This window comes from Polyodon spathula, chromosome 3 (assembly GCF_017654505.1).
Source record: "Polyodon spathula isolate WHYD16114869_AA chromosome 3, ASM1765450v1, whole genome shotgun sequence".
NCBI lineage: Eukaryota > Metazoa > Chordata > Actinopteri > Acipenseriformes > Polyodontidae > Polyodon > Polyodon spathula.
The window spans coordinates 26,306,270-26,321,984 of NC_054536.1; the positions used below are offsets into that span (position 1 = coordinate 26,306,270).

At 36.0% G+C, this 15,715-nt stretch overlaps 2 protein-coding genes across 6 annotated transcripts in view; both read right to left on the reverse strand.

Moving 5' to 3' along the window:
* Window positions 1-3,786, reverse strand: part of rbms3 (RNA binding motif, single stranded interacting protein) — a 362,894-nt gene extending 359,108 nt beyond the window's left edge. The window contains exon 1 of one of the 5 annotated variants that reach the window (XM_041244823.1): window positions 3,610-3,786. The gene's annotated coding sequence lies outside the window, so the exon portion shown is untranslated. The remainder of the gene's footprint in view (window positions 1-3,609) is intronic. The other 4 variants (XM_041244820.1, XM_041244822.1, XM_041244824.1 and 1 more) reach the window with 4 other exon arrangements.
* A 2,019-nt stretch (window positions 3,787-5,805) lies between these two features.
* LOC121308901 (zinc finger CW-type PWWP domain protein 2-like) lies at window positions 5,806-14,247 on the reverse strand. Its single transcript, XM_041241624.1, is given in 6 exon segments — window positions 5,806-5,841; window positions 5,843-5,953; window positions 6,587-6,714; window positions 11,479-11,596; window positions 13,160-13,316; window positions 13,952-14,247. Coding segments are annotated over 6 exon segments (846 nt in total).
* Window positions 14,248-15,715: the final 1,468 nt, after the last annotated feature.

Below are 15,715 nucleotides of genomic sequence, written 5' to 3' on the forward strand. Positions count from 1 at the left end.
AATTGCCTACTCTTGTAATTACGCTGTGACTATGAAGTCTTTACAAGCGACTACGTTGGCATGACTAGGTACTAGTGTAAAATTCTGTACTTCATGTGTTTTTGACCTGGATGGCCTTCCACACATGGCAGGCATGTGATCTCAGTAGCTGTCAGTCACTGGGTATCAGGTAAACCTGCAAATGTGATGTGTTGGCTCCAAGTACAGTGCGTGGGCTATCTTCAGTGAATAATGATTTGGACCACTTATGTCCTGTATGCTGGACCAGAGTCCATCGTGGCTTTATTAAAGTTCTATATGATGGCAATGTATTGTACTGGTTGGTACCACAGTAACTAATTAATAAATACAACCTATTGTGAGGCGTATGTGTTGCGATCTGCACCACATCATTCTTGTAATCCAGAAATATTGGATAGTATGGGATTGGTTGCAAATATGCTATTTGAGCTGCCTGATTAACACAATGAACTTGAAAGTGCCATTGTTGTAACACTGTACTGATGTTGTTTGAGCTTATGGATAAGAAATTAGATCTTCATTCATAATCTTTAATAACAGCTACTGTAATTTACAGAGTTAACGTTTGCAAAGTGTGTGTTCATTTGTATTATTTGGAACCAGTGAATTCTGGCTAAACTCTGTTAAATATTCTGTCAAAATCTTGTTGAACTAACTGTATGTCAATCATAAGTCATTTGAATCGTTATTATACTTTATTAATAATTGTTGTGTTTAGGAGATTAAATGTTGCAGGAGTAAGACATAATTAATAAACATTGTCAATTAAACCATAATCCCCACACGTTGGTAACCCCATGGGTAAAACTGGCCAATGATCAATCTGACTGAAACTCCTGGGGTAAAACCAATCTTTAAGCCAGGGATCTGGTGGCCACCTAGGCCCCCGACGCTCTGGGGTTGTACATGCTCTCAGATGCATTCTAAGCCATTCTAGACCACTTTCAGCAGAACATCTGAACTTGACTGTAGAAAATGAAATTCACAAGAGGCTAGTTACAGTTTTTGAAATGCAATGTTTGCTCCAGGACTTACTGATTGAGGGCCAATTTGGACCCCTACCAAAATTTTTGAAAGAGGGTCAATATTTTTAATTTAGAATTCAACACAGCCACAGTATTTGTATACATGGCAACAAATACTGCCTCTTGATTCTTATCCCTGGAGGAAAAAAAACTGGCCTGCACAGCAAAGAAGATCAGGTCCAGGCTGTCATCCCACTGGATACCAGACTACTCTGATTTTATTTCTGATCTTCAATTCAAGACTTGAAGTCCTTTACTACTCTGTTGTGATGTACCACAAATCCCTCACCTTCAATCACTATATCTGCATCTGTGGGTTTAGCTTATATGGGACTGTGACAGAGATTGAATGACACTTGGTGTTAGATCTCCTTCCGACCCGAGAGGGCACTAGAAAGAAGGAACAGAGTAACCTTAAGCAAATGGCAAGACAATTTATTCCGTAGGGTAGGTGGAAGTCGGCCATTTAGGAAGGGGGAGGAGCTACGGCACCCAAGCTCACTGACCCGGGCGGTAGATGGCGTGGCATCTGAGGACATTGCTTGTCTTGTGTTATTTGTGTTTTCACCAATAATATTAAACACGATCCGGAGCTGCAGCCGCAAGCCAGCGTAAAACCCGGACATCACAACTCACCTTTCCACTACAGGAACTGCCTTTGCACCACCAGCACTAAAAATCACACACTGTCAGAACTGTGTCTGTGTTTGTGTTTTGCTGGTGAAAGAACTGGACTTTGGGTTACGGGTCAAAATCGTGGGATTATAAACAGGAGTGATACAGGCCGCTGTACCACTCCCATCATTATTATTGTTTGCAGGTTTTGCCATAAGGCTCTGGACATTATAATCATTAATAAACACCCTTGCACCTGTAAATCATTGTCTGTGTGATTAATCCGCTCTGCACTGCACTCACCTGCACTTATTCACCCCTTTGCCACAGGGACATATTGGCCAATATATGAAAACATAATCGCAATTTTGAAAACATAACCAAAATTTAACAAGAATATTTTTGCATTTTTATACAAGGCATAGGGCAGCACTGAATGCCAGACAGAGACTGCTATATATAAACATCATTCTAAACATCATTTATATATTATATATATCTATATATATATATATATAATTATATATATATATATATATATATATATATATGATATATATATATAATAAATATAAAACATTTAGATTGATTGCAAATCTCATAACAAGGAACGTGTACAGCAGATATAAATAAAATGCAAGATCTTGTAGGAGCTCCAAACCAACAGTTTATGACAATCATACTTTTCTGAGTAAAGGATAAACTATGGACATGCAGGGAAGGTGCCCTAAAACTTGAATCTCCAATTTGAGTTCAACACTCAGCTTAGTTTTTTTTATCACACATCTTGTTCTCCTAAATATTAATGCTACACCAAGAAACACATTCATAATAGTTTTCAGTTTTCAGTTCATGACGGCTGATGATTTACTGTTACTTTACGTATCAGACTAGTGGCTAGCACACGGACATGCACACCGCCATTGACAAGGAGCCAGAATAATAATTTTATGTCAAAAATGTAATAATTAAGAACTGTAAAGTGAGAAATGCAGATGGTAGACAAAAACCTGAAACATCTGTAATAAGTAACATATAAAACGGTATAATCTCTGACTATGAATTCAGTAATAATAACATATCTGTTTCCTGTTGCAAGTCAGATTCAGATCATGATGGATAAAACAGCAGATGTAACATATTTCACTGAAAGTAAGTGCATGTTGTGTCTGGGGTGACCTTATCAAAGACTGCACAAACAACCGGTGTTTCACAATGAACAGACACAAAGATTAAGATCAACTTGCAGACCTTTCACATCACAGTATAATTGACAGTGTTGTGGCTGATGTTTCTATTATATTGTGGAAACACTGTACTGTATTTCACCCAGTTCCATAAACATGCAAGTGTAACTAATTCTTTAAATGTGCCGTACATAGCTCCAATTATGGCATTTATCTTTAGTGAATGTACTTTTCAATCAATTGTTGATACACTTTAAAAAGATTTAAATAAAACTTGTTTTGTTTGTTGTTTTACCTGCACTTTCTTTGCAAGAACTTGGTTTGCACAAAAAGGATCTTTTAAGTTCTCATACAGTAATACCCGGTTATATAACAAACATGCGTGATGTGTCCAAAAAAAGTGATGTACTGTATCTTTAGATAAGAAATCATGTTACTATAGATGATGTTATATCGATCTATATTTCCTGCAAAACTCAATCGGCAAACAACCGAAAGAACGATTTAAAGCTGCCGAAGAATTCAAAAACTGAAACCTAGACCTTCGTGACACATTTTATTGCATTGGGTTATATTATTCTCCAGTCTACTGTAGTAGATATTAATACTGTTCTGTTTAATTTATAAAACATAAAAAGCAGTTTCAGAAAGAAAACATATTTACATTTAATCTTGCAACTACTCAGAGTAAATTAATTTGGTTCATTAAAATACTTAAAATAAAATGAAACATGAGCATGAAAATAACGCTAAAACTATACCTTGATCTTCAGCGTTCCAGCTTATAACATAGTCCCCAACATGGTAAATAAAGATGACAACTTTAAGATTTTGAAGAATTATTATACTACGTTCGTTTTTTTTTTTTTTTTTAAATTATGTTTTTACTGCTACAAATGTCCAATGAAGTTATCCTTCAGGATAGGCTCTGTACTGCCGCTGACGACACAACGCGCAGCTCAACACAAACTCTGCCGGTGTCATTTGAATGCGTGATCTCATTTCAATGCCAAATCCGACTCCTCCCACACTTTGGACAAACTCGGTTAAACACAGGGACTCTGTTCGGAGGCAGAGATGAGAGAGTGGCTGGTTCGCTGTCACTTCTGTTGTTTTAATGTGATGGTGAGATTGCCATCTTATTTTTAATGAAATGCGTGTGCTTTCCATTTTTCATCCTAAAAAAATAATAATAAAAATTCTAATACTGTTACCAAATACATGTTTTTGCTTCAGCTGAATGTAAAAAGCAGGGCAGACTCAGAGTTAACACTGAAATACAGTATACACTGTAAAACAACAACAGTTCCTGGTATTAACACTTTAGAAAACGTTTTAACCGATTTTGTTTTTAATAATAATAATAATAATAATAATAATAATAATAATAATAATAGGCCAAATACAGGGTCATGGCTGATAATTGCATTATCACTTTGCTTCAGTAAAAAGTTCAGCAAGGCTTTCTGTATGTATCAAATCACTTGCACTGCCTTCATTAAATATGATAACCGTCCCAATCAGAACTACATTATTCTAATATTTGATCCCCTTCCTGTAAACAGACTGCCCCTGCAGTTAATGTGAAAATCTTTCACGAATGACAGAATCTAAAATCTTTCTTAAATACAGTAGCTACTCTACTGCTGCTGTTTTAATAGTGTATACTGTATAAAATGCTCCTTCTCTATTACTGTAACAATAAACCAGTTAAAAATGCTTTTACAAATACAACCATATAGAGGCCTTGTTGTTTATTCCTTAACTAGTGAAGGGTAATTATTTTCTTCTTAGATCAGACAGACCAAAGACAGGTAATTACAGGACAGCAGCCCAGTTTGACAAAGTATACAGTAATACTGTAACGAAAGTGGAGTCCAAGGCATTTTGGCAATATGAATAAGGTTGACATCAAAACCCTGACACAATCAATTTGTTTGCTTCCAGCATTCTTGGTTACTTCAGTTATTTTCTTTAAGATGTTTTCCTAGTTTTTACTGTGCATCCCAATCAGCCATCTTAATTACAAAAGTAAATTTTTTTTTTTTTTGGAAGGTGTTCAAGTTAATGTTTTTTGTATTATTATTGTGTGTTTTGAAGGGGAGAACTAATACATTCATAGAATTTCATGGAGGAAATTTTCCATAATTGGTACTTGCAGTATATTTACTATGATACCCAAACCTACTGGAAATAGTAGGTTTTGGAGTGATTTTCCCTACCCCAATTGCCTTAGAACTTTTCTGTTGTTACTACAGTAATTACTACAACATTTACATAAGACAGATCAATGCCTCAACCTATGAAAATATAATTAAAAAGGTGTGATCAATTCTGAGATTAAACATTTCAAAATTAATAAATAATTAAAGGCAATATGTCAAACAAATACTTTATTGAACACGTGTCTATAAACATTAAGCATGTTTTCTAAAGCCTATTTAAAATGTTTATTTCCAAAGTTTTCAACACACACAAGTTTTAGCTATGTTTAAATAAAACAAAATGTCAGACTTACTTTAAGAATGCTGTAAACAGCAACTCCAAATGTAGTTTTTCATATTGAAGTTTCTACAGCAAAATTATTTTAGCCATATTACTAAAATTAACATATAAATAAAAATAAAAATAAAAAGTAGGTTCTGTTGAGAAAGTCTTTATTCAAATTGTGGACCATTATGCACTGATCATGCCCTTTTTGTCAGTTATTATAAACACTGTAACTGCCTTGAATGTTCATATTGTCATTTGTTTCCCCAAATATTTGACTTCTAGCCTCCTATAGATCTTTCAGCATTACTTTGCGTATAATTTACGAAATGGAGATCGGGGTCTAATTTTTAGTAAACACTAAGTTAAAGCTTTGTAAATATGGTCGTACATTTCAAATAATTACTTTTTATCACAGTTCTGACTAAAAAGACACATGCAGTATAAATTTTACAAAAACATTACATTTATCTAAATTCTGCCAGAAGTATCTGGTCAAACTTAGTCTGTTATTTCCTCCATGCAGGTCCCTATCTTAAATGTTATTCCATCTATAATAAGAAGATCACCCTTCTCCTCAAGTGTTTCTTCAGCAATCATCTGACTTTTAAATATCTAAAAAAAAAAAAAAAAAAAAAAAGGATAACCTGCTGATTTCTAGCCATTCAAAAGCCTTCATGTTGGATGCCAAGCCATCTTTTCCTATAGTGTAAAACAACATAAAGCATAAGTAGCGTGGTTGCATAAAATACAGCGTTACACATCCTAACGTGTTGCTACACCTGTTTAAATAACATCTGCCATTTATCTTTTCATTGTTAACATCCTGACAACTTTTTACACTTATAACTTTAAAGTCTGTTTCAAAGCTCTTTCCAAAATGTCTGCTCTAGTACACCAATACCATCAGGATTATAGCCCACATTGTCAAACAGGTAACACAGCAATAACAATCCATGATGTGGTATGGAACAGAAAAGCCAGAGCACTTTTTTTTTTGTTCTTTTTTGCCTTCTGCAAAGATTTAGAGGACATATCTCAAATCCCAGTGCACTAGAGCGGATATTTTGAAAAGAGCTTTTAAACAAACTTTTAAGTTATATGTGTAAAAAGTTGTCAAGAGGTTAACAATGAAAAGAAATAACAGGTACGTTATTTTAAACAGTCGTACCAACACGTGGGGATGTATAACACTACATTTTTTGGAACCTCACTATTTACTCTATTTCTTTTCAGAAATACAAATACCTTGTTAGCTTGCCCTTCTTCTATTTCAGAGTTGTTCTGTGCTGACTGACAGTCAGTGTTTCCTTTCCCTGTAAACTGCCTAATCATCTCTTCCAGGTCTGTCATTAATGCTTTAGCCTGAGACAGCACTGACAGAAAATAATCCAATGTAATAATCTACTGTTAACTACTTTTGTGTATACAGTATAGCCCCGTGTATCCGAAAGCCTAGGGGGTCACGAGAAACTTTTGGTTTAACAGGGTTCTGGTTACGTGAGGGAACAAGTCAATCTAGCTCGAGCTATCAATTGTACATTGGAGCAATGTTAAGCAAAGCTAGGCAATGCATGAATCTTTATTAATGATTCCAAACATAATACTGTAATTAGAATAGGTACAGAACAAAGAAAAATATTTTTACGTTACTGTAACTATTCCAAACAAAACAATATACTGCTGTAAACTGAATATAGTAAACTACACTGTACTGTCACAGAAAAAAAAAACTTTAGCAAAGCGAGGTACTGTATTACAATTATGAACAAAGAAAAAAAAATGTTACTTAGCTTTCATTTTTAGTCTTTGTCCATTGCTTTGAAGTAATCCTTAATGCCTGTCACAGAAATATAATGACTTCTGGTTGTAAATCCCCCTTCCGACCTGTGAGGGCGCTAAGTAGCGAAAGGGGAAGTCTTTGGACGGAGTGGCCTGACAATTCATTTCCTGGGTCGGGAAGTCGGTCAGCCAGGAATAAGGCGAGACTCGGTTGCAGGAACGTATTGACCCGGAAGATAAACAAGGTAGCAGCTGCAGGCAATAGTCAGCTGCAATCGCTTACCAAGGGGTCATGTGTTATAGCTTAAAGGGGCCGGAGAATCGTAAATCTTTACCTTCGCTTGGTTTATATTGAGAAACTGGAAGGACCATGTGAGATGCAGAGAAAGCATTGTAAAAGTATTATGTGTTTATTTGTTTTTTGTGTTTGTCTTGTTTGTTAAATCACCAAACGGCTAAACACGAATACGGAGTTGTCGCCATGTGCCAGCAAAGACCCGGATCAACACTGCACTACAGTCACGGTTAACATTTTTATCACCACTTGTTCACAAATATAGCACGTATTATATTGTACTTCACCACATGCACTGAGAGCACTCACTTTGGACTTGTGATCATGTGTGTGTTTCACTACTGTGCAATACACATTGTTGTGTATTGCCAGCTCATTATTATTTGCTGGCTGGTCATCAGACCATTGGATTAATAACCATTAAACAAACCATTTCACCCGTACTTTGTTGTCCGTTTGTTCTTGGGATTACTGCACCAGCACCACATCTGCTATACACCTGCTACTAATTGCCACTTTGCCACAATGCCCTTCTGCTTTTTTCTTTTTTTTTTTTGAGTTGGCTATTTTCATGGCTTCCCCCCACATCTATCACACTAGAAGAAGATGTAGCTGGTCTGTTTGGGGCTGGTTTTCTATCCGTCACATGCACCGTTCGAACGACTACGACTTCAGCATCCTTTGGCTTGTTATTGTCTTCATCCTCGCTACTTCTATTTTCCTGGTCTGCTTGTCCAATGGATTCATTCATTTTAACTTTCTGTGTCTGACAGTTCTTAGTTTCCAGGGTCCTCAGTCTTGTTGCCAGGCCTCGATGTCAATTTCAACCTGTTGGGCTACTCGGTTTAGCTCCTCTTCCACTTGCTGTACCTGGTCATTCTCAGCAGGAGTGAAATCATCTGTTTTAAGACGCATTGATTTGTCCCATCATTTAGAGATGGTTTCTGTGCAGAATTTCTCTTCAGCTCTCAGCCAGCATGTAAATGGCATCCTTACACATTAGCCCTTTTATTACTCTGCACGGGTCTGTCAGTTTGTTTTCTTCATCAATAATTTGTGTAAGCAGCTTGCTCCTGTACAGTCTTTTGATGGTTGCGAGGATCCCTTGATCCATAGGTTGGATTTTTGCTGTAGTGTTAGGGGGAAGGAACTCATTGTTCTATCTGCATTTACCATTTTTTCAGTGCTTGGATGGGCAACTGTATTGTCTAGAAGGAGAGCACGAATCGGGAGACCACAGGGTCGCAGGCGAGATTTAACACTAGACACAAAACAAGAAAAAAAAAAAACTGTCTTTTAAGATTTCAGTGTTCATCCAAGCATTTCGCTGTGCCCAATACAATGCAGGCAGATTGTTCATATTTATGTGCTTGAAGCAGCGGGGCTTTGGAGATTTGCCAATCACTAGCAGGGGTAGTTTGTGGCTTCCAGTGGCATTGCTACATGCCAATACAGTCAATCTCTCCTTATTCTTCTTAAATCCAGGGGCATGTGTTTCAGACCCCACAGCAAATTTTCTCTACATGCCAATACAGTCAATCTCTCCTTATTCTTCTTAAGTTCATGGGCATGTGTTTCAGACCCCACAGCAAGTTTTCTCTGGGAGCAGTTTCCAATAGGTACCGGTTTTGTCAGCATTATAAATCAGCTACTCAGCGAGACCTTCATGAAGCATAATTTCTTTCAGTTTTTTTGTAAGTGGGTCAATTGAGTCAGAAATGGAAGATGGGCTTTCACCAGCAATTGATAGCTGGTGGATTCCTTGGCAGTGTTTAAAATGGTCCACCTTCGCTTGCTGCAATGCCTGGGCCACCACCTTGTGGAATTGTCTTGCTTTCTCCTTTAAAACTGTGCCAGAGATGGGGATGCTCTTAGTCCGATTTTGAACGAACCACATGTAGATTGCTTTATGAAGGTTTTCAACCCTGCATGTATGCATTGTTTTGTGAGACGATGTCTTCACACCGCCTTCCATTGATGCAGCAAAATCTCTTATTTTTTCTTTTGCATGGCATATATCAAACTTTGGCATCGCCAATTCCAAAACATCGGGCAACATCCACAACTTCGTCTCCAGCATCCAAAGACTTCAAAACAGTTTCTGCGATATTCTAGCACAGTTCTCTTTCCCTTAGCCATGATGTTTTATTGTCCACAAAAAAAAAACTAGCTCACCTGGCAAAAAGCTACTTAACCAGACAACTCAGGGGATATTCAGCTTTCTGATAACTAAGGATTTCGCTTTTCTGGGGTTCGGATAAACAGGTTTATACTGTATATTCAGTACTCTATTATTTCACCACCTGACTTGCACCTAAATACATTCTAAAATATTGAAAATAGTGAATTCATGATAGGTTCTTGGTTACAATGGTTACAATGTGTAAAAATTTTTGTCAGCATTTTATAACCATGAATTAACAGACTTGTGAAGTATACAGAAAAACAGAATCTCCATATATAGGCTACACAGTTTGCTAGAATAACATTAAACATATCTGAATGCAGTGACAAACAAAAACATGCACAAATATATTTTCTAATTAACTTTTAGGTCTACACATATTTCTCTCATGAAGTTACATACCAAGATTTTCTCCATTGGTCATATCTTCAAGTGGTTGAAAGCTGTTACTGGCACTCCTGTAAGATAAGTTAACCTTGCAGCATTTATTAAAAAATAGAAAGTATGCAATATTCGTACATGGTTTAAAACCATAACTACAGGGTGGTCCTGGCAAGTGAAAATCTAAAAAGGTAACAAAAAAAAAAAAAAAAAAAAAAAAAAAGCCCAAGCCCTGTGTTTTTATTGTATAAATACATATATTTCATACAAAAGTGTAATAATAAAAAAATTAACTCCTGCCTTTTGCTTTAACACAGGACTTCAATGTCTTATTCCATTATTCAGCGGAATTCCTTCCGCCCTAGAAAATGAACATGTTTTCAAACAGAACTCAAGACAGTTGGCATGGTAGTCCATAAGTCTGGGACATTAATTAAGCCACTAGCACTACATGTGGAAAATACTAAATTAAATTGGTAAGGCCTCAGGTCCAGAGACTCTGCCCCTGCGACCTGTAAATACTCCAGCAAAACAATGCCTCATAACATCAAGGTCATCGTACCGAAGCCCAGTACAAGGACAAAAGCCCAGACTGTAATAAAACGAGACAGTAATAGAGGTCAGGGTAATTTATTATTCCCTTTAAGTACAAAGCTTTTATATATTTCAGTACATTTATTTTCTGCGCACATCTAGATACAGCGCTAAGAACATATTTATTTGTGGCAAGTGGAGATAAACAAGTGGTGGTAAGCAAGTCTGGCAGCATAACATGAGTGTTGTCACTGGGGGGAATCAGTTCTTTGCCATCTATGGGTGGCAAGTGAGACTTATGGTAACAGACGGAAAAACAACCATTATGGACCTCACTGAATGGAATTATTACCTGCTGGAGTCCCCAAGACATCTTGGATGTGTTTTCACCTAAATGACAAATTCAGCATGATTACCTAATGCCTAGTAGTTGACTCACTGATGCAGATATGATAAACCTTTTACTCCAAATACAATAATATGAAAATATGCTTGCTCCTCAGACTACCCTAACAATAAACTAAATTTTATATGAAAACGTACTTTTTGATGATTTTCTGTGCTCCGCTTCTGGCGATTATTCATATTAACTGATTTCTCTGTAAAATATGTTTTTGACATAAAATAAATATTGAATAATCAAAATATTTATTTATTATCAATATTATCAGTATCAACAAAAGCGCAATCCAGGTTTTAGAAAAAAATTCATATATATTACATTATTTTAGTATTTTTATACATGTGGGATAACATGGGTTATAAATTAGGGATTCATTTAGAGTTTTAAACCACCTTGCATTGGTAAATTACATACAATTCACTACACAGGAAACCTAATTTTCTCAAATGGCTTTTTCAGTTGAAACAATAATAGAAATGAGACCTAGACAGTTCATCAAATAAAAACCTTGAAATTGTTTTTTCACTGTCACAAAACAGAATTCCTTTAACAGAACTTGCCTTCTGGAACAAGGGAGTGGCACATCTGAAGCCTCTCTTCACACTTAAGACCCTGGATACCTTTGGCTTCTTCTAAAGCAGCTTCATAAGACTTCTTCAGGCCATTCAAATTTTTCGGCTGTAAAATAATTAAGGTAAAATAAAATGTTCAACTTTTTGTGTTGTTGTAAAATTTGTACAGAACCAATAAAATTTTTTTTAAAAGTTACAACAATATTAAGTGTATAATACTGATTAACACAACATTTCAAGATGCTGATCAATGTTTATAACTTGAAAACTCTCAAATGGCTCATACTGCAGAATTATTATTATTATTATTATTATTATTATTATTATTATTATTAATAATAATAATTTCTCAGTAGATGCCCTTATCCAGGGCAACCTTACAAGTGTTACAAAGTATTACAGTACAAACTATCACATTACAAAATATCGCACTTCCGAATGTCACATTACAGATAATAGCAGCTGTAAAGTACAATAAAATCAGTAGAAAAAAATATCAAATTCAAATAAGAGAAAAAAATACAGTAAATAATTACATGTAACAGTGGGTTTGACTAAGAGCGGTTACTTACACAAGTAAAGTCCAGTATGAGCATGTAGTAAGTACAATGAATGGATGAGAATGATTACAATAAAGGCAATTACAAAAAATGTGAATACAGATACCTATAAGAGTAAAGTCGAGTACAAGTTACAGAAAGTAGTTATGAAGAGCAGTAGTAGAATACTGCAAGGTATGGAGAAGTTCAGTGCAAGTACAAGCTGACGCAAGTACTGGTACAACTGGGTGCCATAGAGTCCAGTATAGTCGAGAGTTGTGAGGTTTACAGTTGCTGTCTGAATAGATTTGTCTTGAGGAGGTGCCGGAAGGTGGTCAGGGTCAGTCCTGATATCCGTGGGTAGGTCGTTCCACTACTGAGAAGTAAGGGTGGAGAAGGAGCGGGTTCTGGAAGTGGGGGAGCGGAAGGGGGGCAGCTAATCAGCCGGTGGTGGAGGAGTGGAAGGTGCGAGAGGGGGTGTAGGGAGATTTTGCTGCTCAGCTCGAGTTCGCATGTGATTGGTGAATAAGCCTTAGGGTGTCTTGGCAACATCTTTATCCCCTTCAATCTAACCTACCAATTTACCATATATCAGCCTAAATCAACTGGTATACAATATTATCGTTTCTTTATTTGCTTTAGTGCAGTATCAGTACAGTTAAAAAAAAAAAACAGCATGAAAGCATTTTTTTTGTTTTTGTATGCAGGCCTTTTGTTAAGTATATTACATTTGCAGCTTTAGAATTTAAAACATATATATGTTCTGTTTCTGTGTTTATTTGCTTCACAGCCATATTGTTTGTGGTCAATAACCCAAATAACAATAAATGTTTGTTTTTATTTTAAGTGTATGTTAATTGTAAGTTTTTTTTTAGTTCAAAGTAACATTACAGTTAAAATGTAAGGCTGCAGTTAATTTATTGACAGTACTTATGACTTGAAGGTAGTCTTGCATTTTACCAACCAAAATACATTTTACTCAAGTGTCTACACTGGAGAGTAAACTACTCAATGACCCAAAACCTTATCTGGAGTGCTGTACTGACATATCAAAAATAAAGTTTATTGTATCCTCACATAGTCAAATATCAATCATATTGTAAATATATTTAGTATTTGTGTACACCTACTGTTGGTATATGGAAATGGTCAATGTGTTTCACTGAAGCCCAAAACCTTGAGTGAGGATTTCCAAGAAATTCAGCATGGTATTCTTCTATATGTCCATCTAAACCAAAGTGCAGATAATTTCCAGAACAAGGATCAGGACACAGAATAGCAGGCCATCTAAAAAAAGAACACCATTTAATCCAGCTACTACAAGATGTGTTCTATTTGGCCAACAAGAAAAAGGAACATGTATTTGTAGATTATAAATATTTGTCAGCAGGTGCTGGGGGCATTCAGTAAATCATACAGGTCTTTAGTCCAAACTATTTAGATAATTTATGATTTTAAAAGCAATATTATAAATGAGTGTGATACATTTTTGACAACTATATAAATCATATTCATGTTAAAACCACATCAGGCTTGAGTTAAGTTGGCCCGGTAATACAAATGTACCAGGAGTACTGCATCAATAAACATGTGCTGGAGGAGACATATAATTGAAAACTGATAACATCAGATGACCATGCTCAAACTGAGAGAAAAAAGTTAATGTAATTTCTGAGGACAAAACTGTCAAAGCTTCAACATCTGAAATACTGTACCTGTATGATTCACCTTCATTGCTGCCTTTCCAGCATGTTTCTATTAAGTTTTTTGTAATACAGATATAATTTTACAGGAATTAACAACATTTCCGAATGGGTTGGATTTTCAAAGACATTCACAAAATAAATATGTAATTCACAAGAGAGAAATGAAAATAGTACTATGAACATTTAAATACATGTATAGCATCATATAATTTTTACCTTGGCCATTTGTTTGCCTTAATCATTACCAGACTCCCCACTGGAAGTTCTGAATATACAAACTTAAGTCCATGTTCATGAAGGTCTGCCTCATTAGGAAATTTCTCCTCCGGAACAGAACAGTGACTATAAAATGGATCTTGGTTCATGTGACAGTACCACGGCTTTTTACAATCTAAATCGATTGTATCTTTATGTGGCACAAGTCTCCACTTCAGACAGTTTTGAGAATCACACTGAATCCATATTTTAGCCATTAAATATGATGCTTCACTTTCAGACGCATTTAAATCCATTTCTTGACCTATGATGCTTCACTCTAGAATGCTGACTTGAAGACTTGAGAATGTTGACTATTCTGAAGAAAAAAGACAAGAAAACATATTTGCATTAAACACATTTTTAAGTAGTAGTAAAACAGGGATATAGTTTAGATTTAATTGGATAATTGTTCAATATCCCTGCCTCCATCGCTAATAGCTTTTACTTAAAATACTTGAAGCAACAAACAAACCTTGTTATAAATCTCCCTCCCGACCTGAGGGTACTGTGGAAAAGGAACAGCGTGCCCCGGACTAAATGATCTGACAATTAATTTCAGGGAAAGTTAGAAGTCAGCCATCTTTATCGTCCCAGACGAGAAGCGATGTGGCGATCGTGAACTGGAGAAAGAGATTGCACTGACTGACGGTACTTATGGGGACGTTGTAGAGCGTTCTGCTACTTTGTTATGGTTACGGAACTACTAGAAAGGACCAAGAATGTTGTGAATTTTTATTTATTTTGTCGTTGCCAACACTGTGATCACTGTTGTTATTAGACAGCTAAACACTTGCCAGGAGCTGTCGCAAAAGGCTAGAACAGTTCTGGACAACACTGCACTACTGTTCACATAATAAAATGTATTTCACCACTTGCACCAATCACATAATCACTGCATCACTCCTGTACCTGCGCACTGCAAACTACTTTGCCACAGCATTATACAAATCAAAAGACTGAATTTTGCATGTGAGTTACATTTAATGTGCGATTTATAGTATTCACACATTGTCAAACAGTTTCTTTTAACAGGAGAAAAAAAAAGAAAAAACATACAGTGCAAGAATGCAACCTGATGAACCTTCGAAGATTTAAAACTAGCTTTGAATTCCTGGCATAGCCCTATTAAAAATGTAGCACAACTTAAATTGTTCACTTAATCAAAAACAAAAAGATGTCATAAAATATATGCGGTTACAAAATTCAGTCAAAACTGAATTTGTTACTTAACCAAAGATGGCACAGTAATCAATTCCTGCTTCAAAATGTCGCCAAATAAACCCCAACCAATGTCGTTTGAGCATGATAAACAAATTACAAAAAATTTAGGGAGCTCCCAACTCCTTGGAAGTTAGGGAGATTGTTGTCGTTGCTGCTAAAGTCTTGGTTTTAAAAAAGTGCTTTTCAGTTAAACTGTTCACGTTCAAGGATTTGACCAAGTGAGCCAACACACAGGTGATGCCAAACTGTCAAAGTGAGAGGGAGAGAGACGGAGCAGAGAGATTGCAGAAGCAGTTTTGTAACTAACTGCGCATCGATGCTGCATTTGAACAATAATTGCCTGGTTAATACTATTTCTTATGAACAGTAAATACCCCTATTCATTAAAATGTTCCCAGGCTGAAACCAAATACAAAGCACTACTTAGGGCGAATGTTACAGACTAGTAACTGTATCGGCTACATGTACTCTAAACTACGAATACTATAATAACTGAAACCA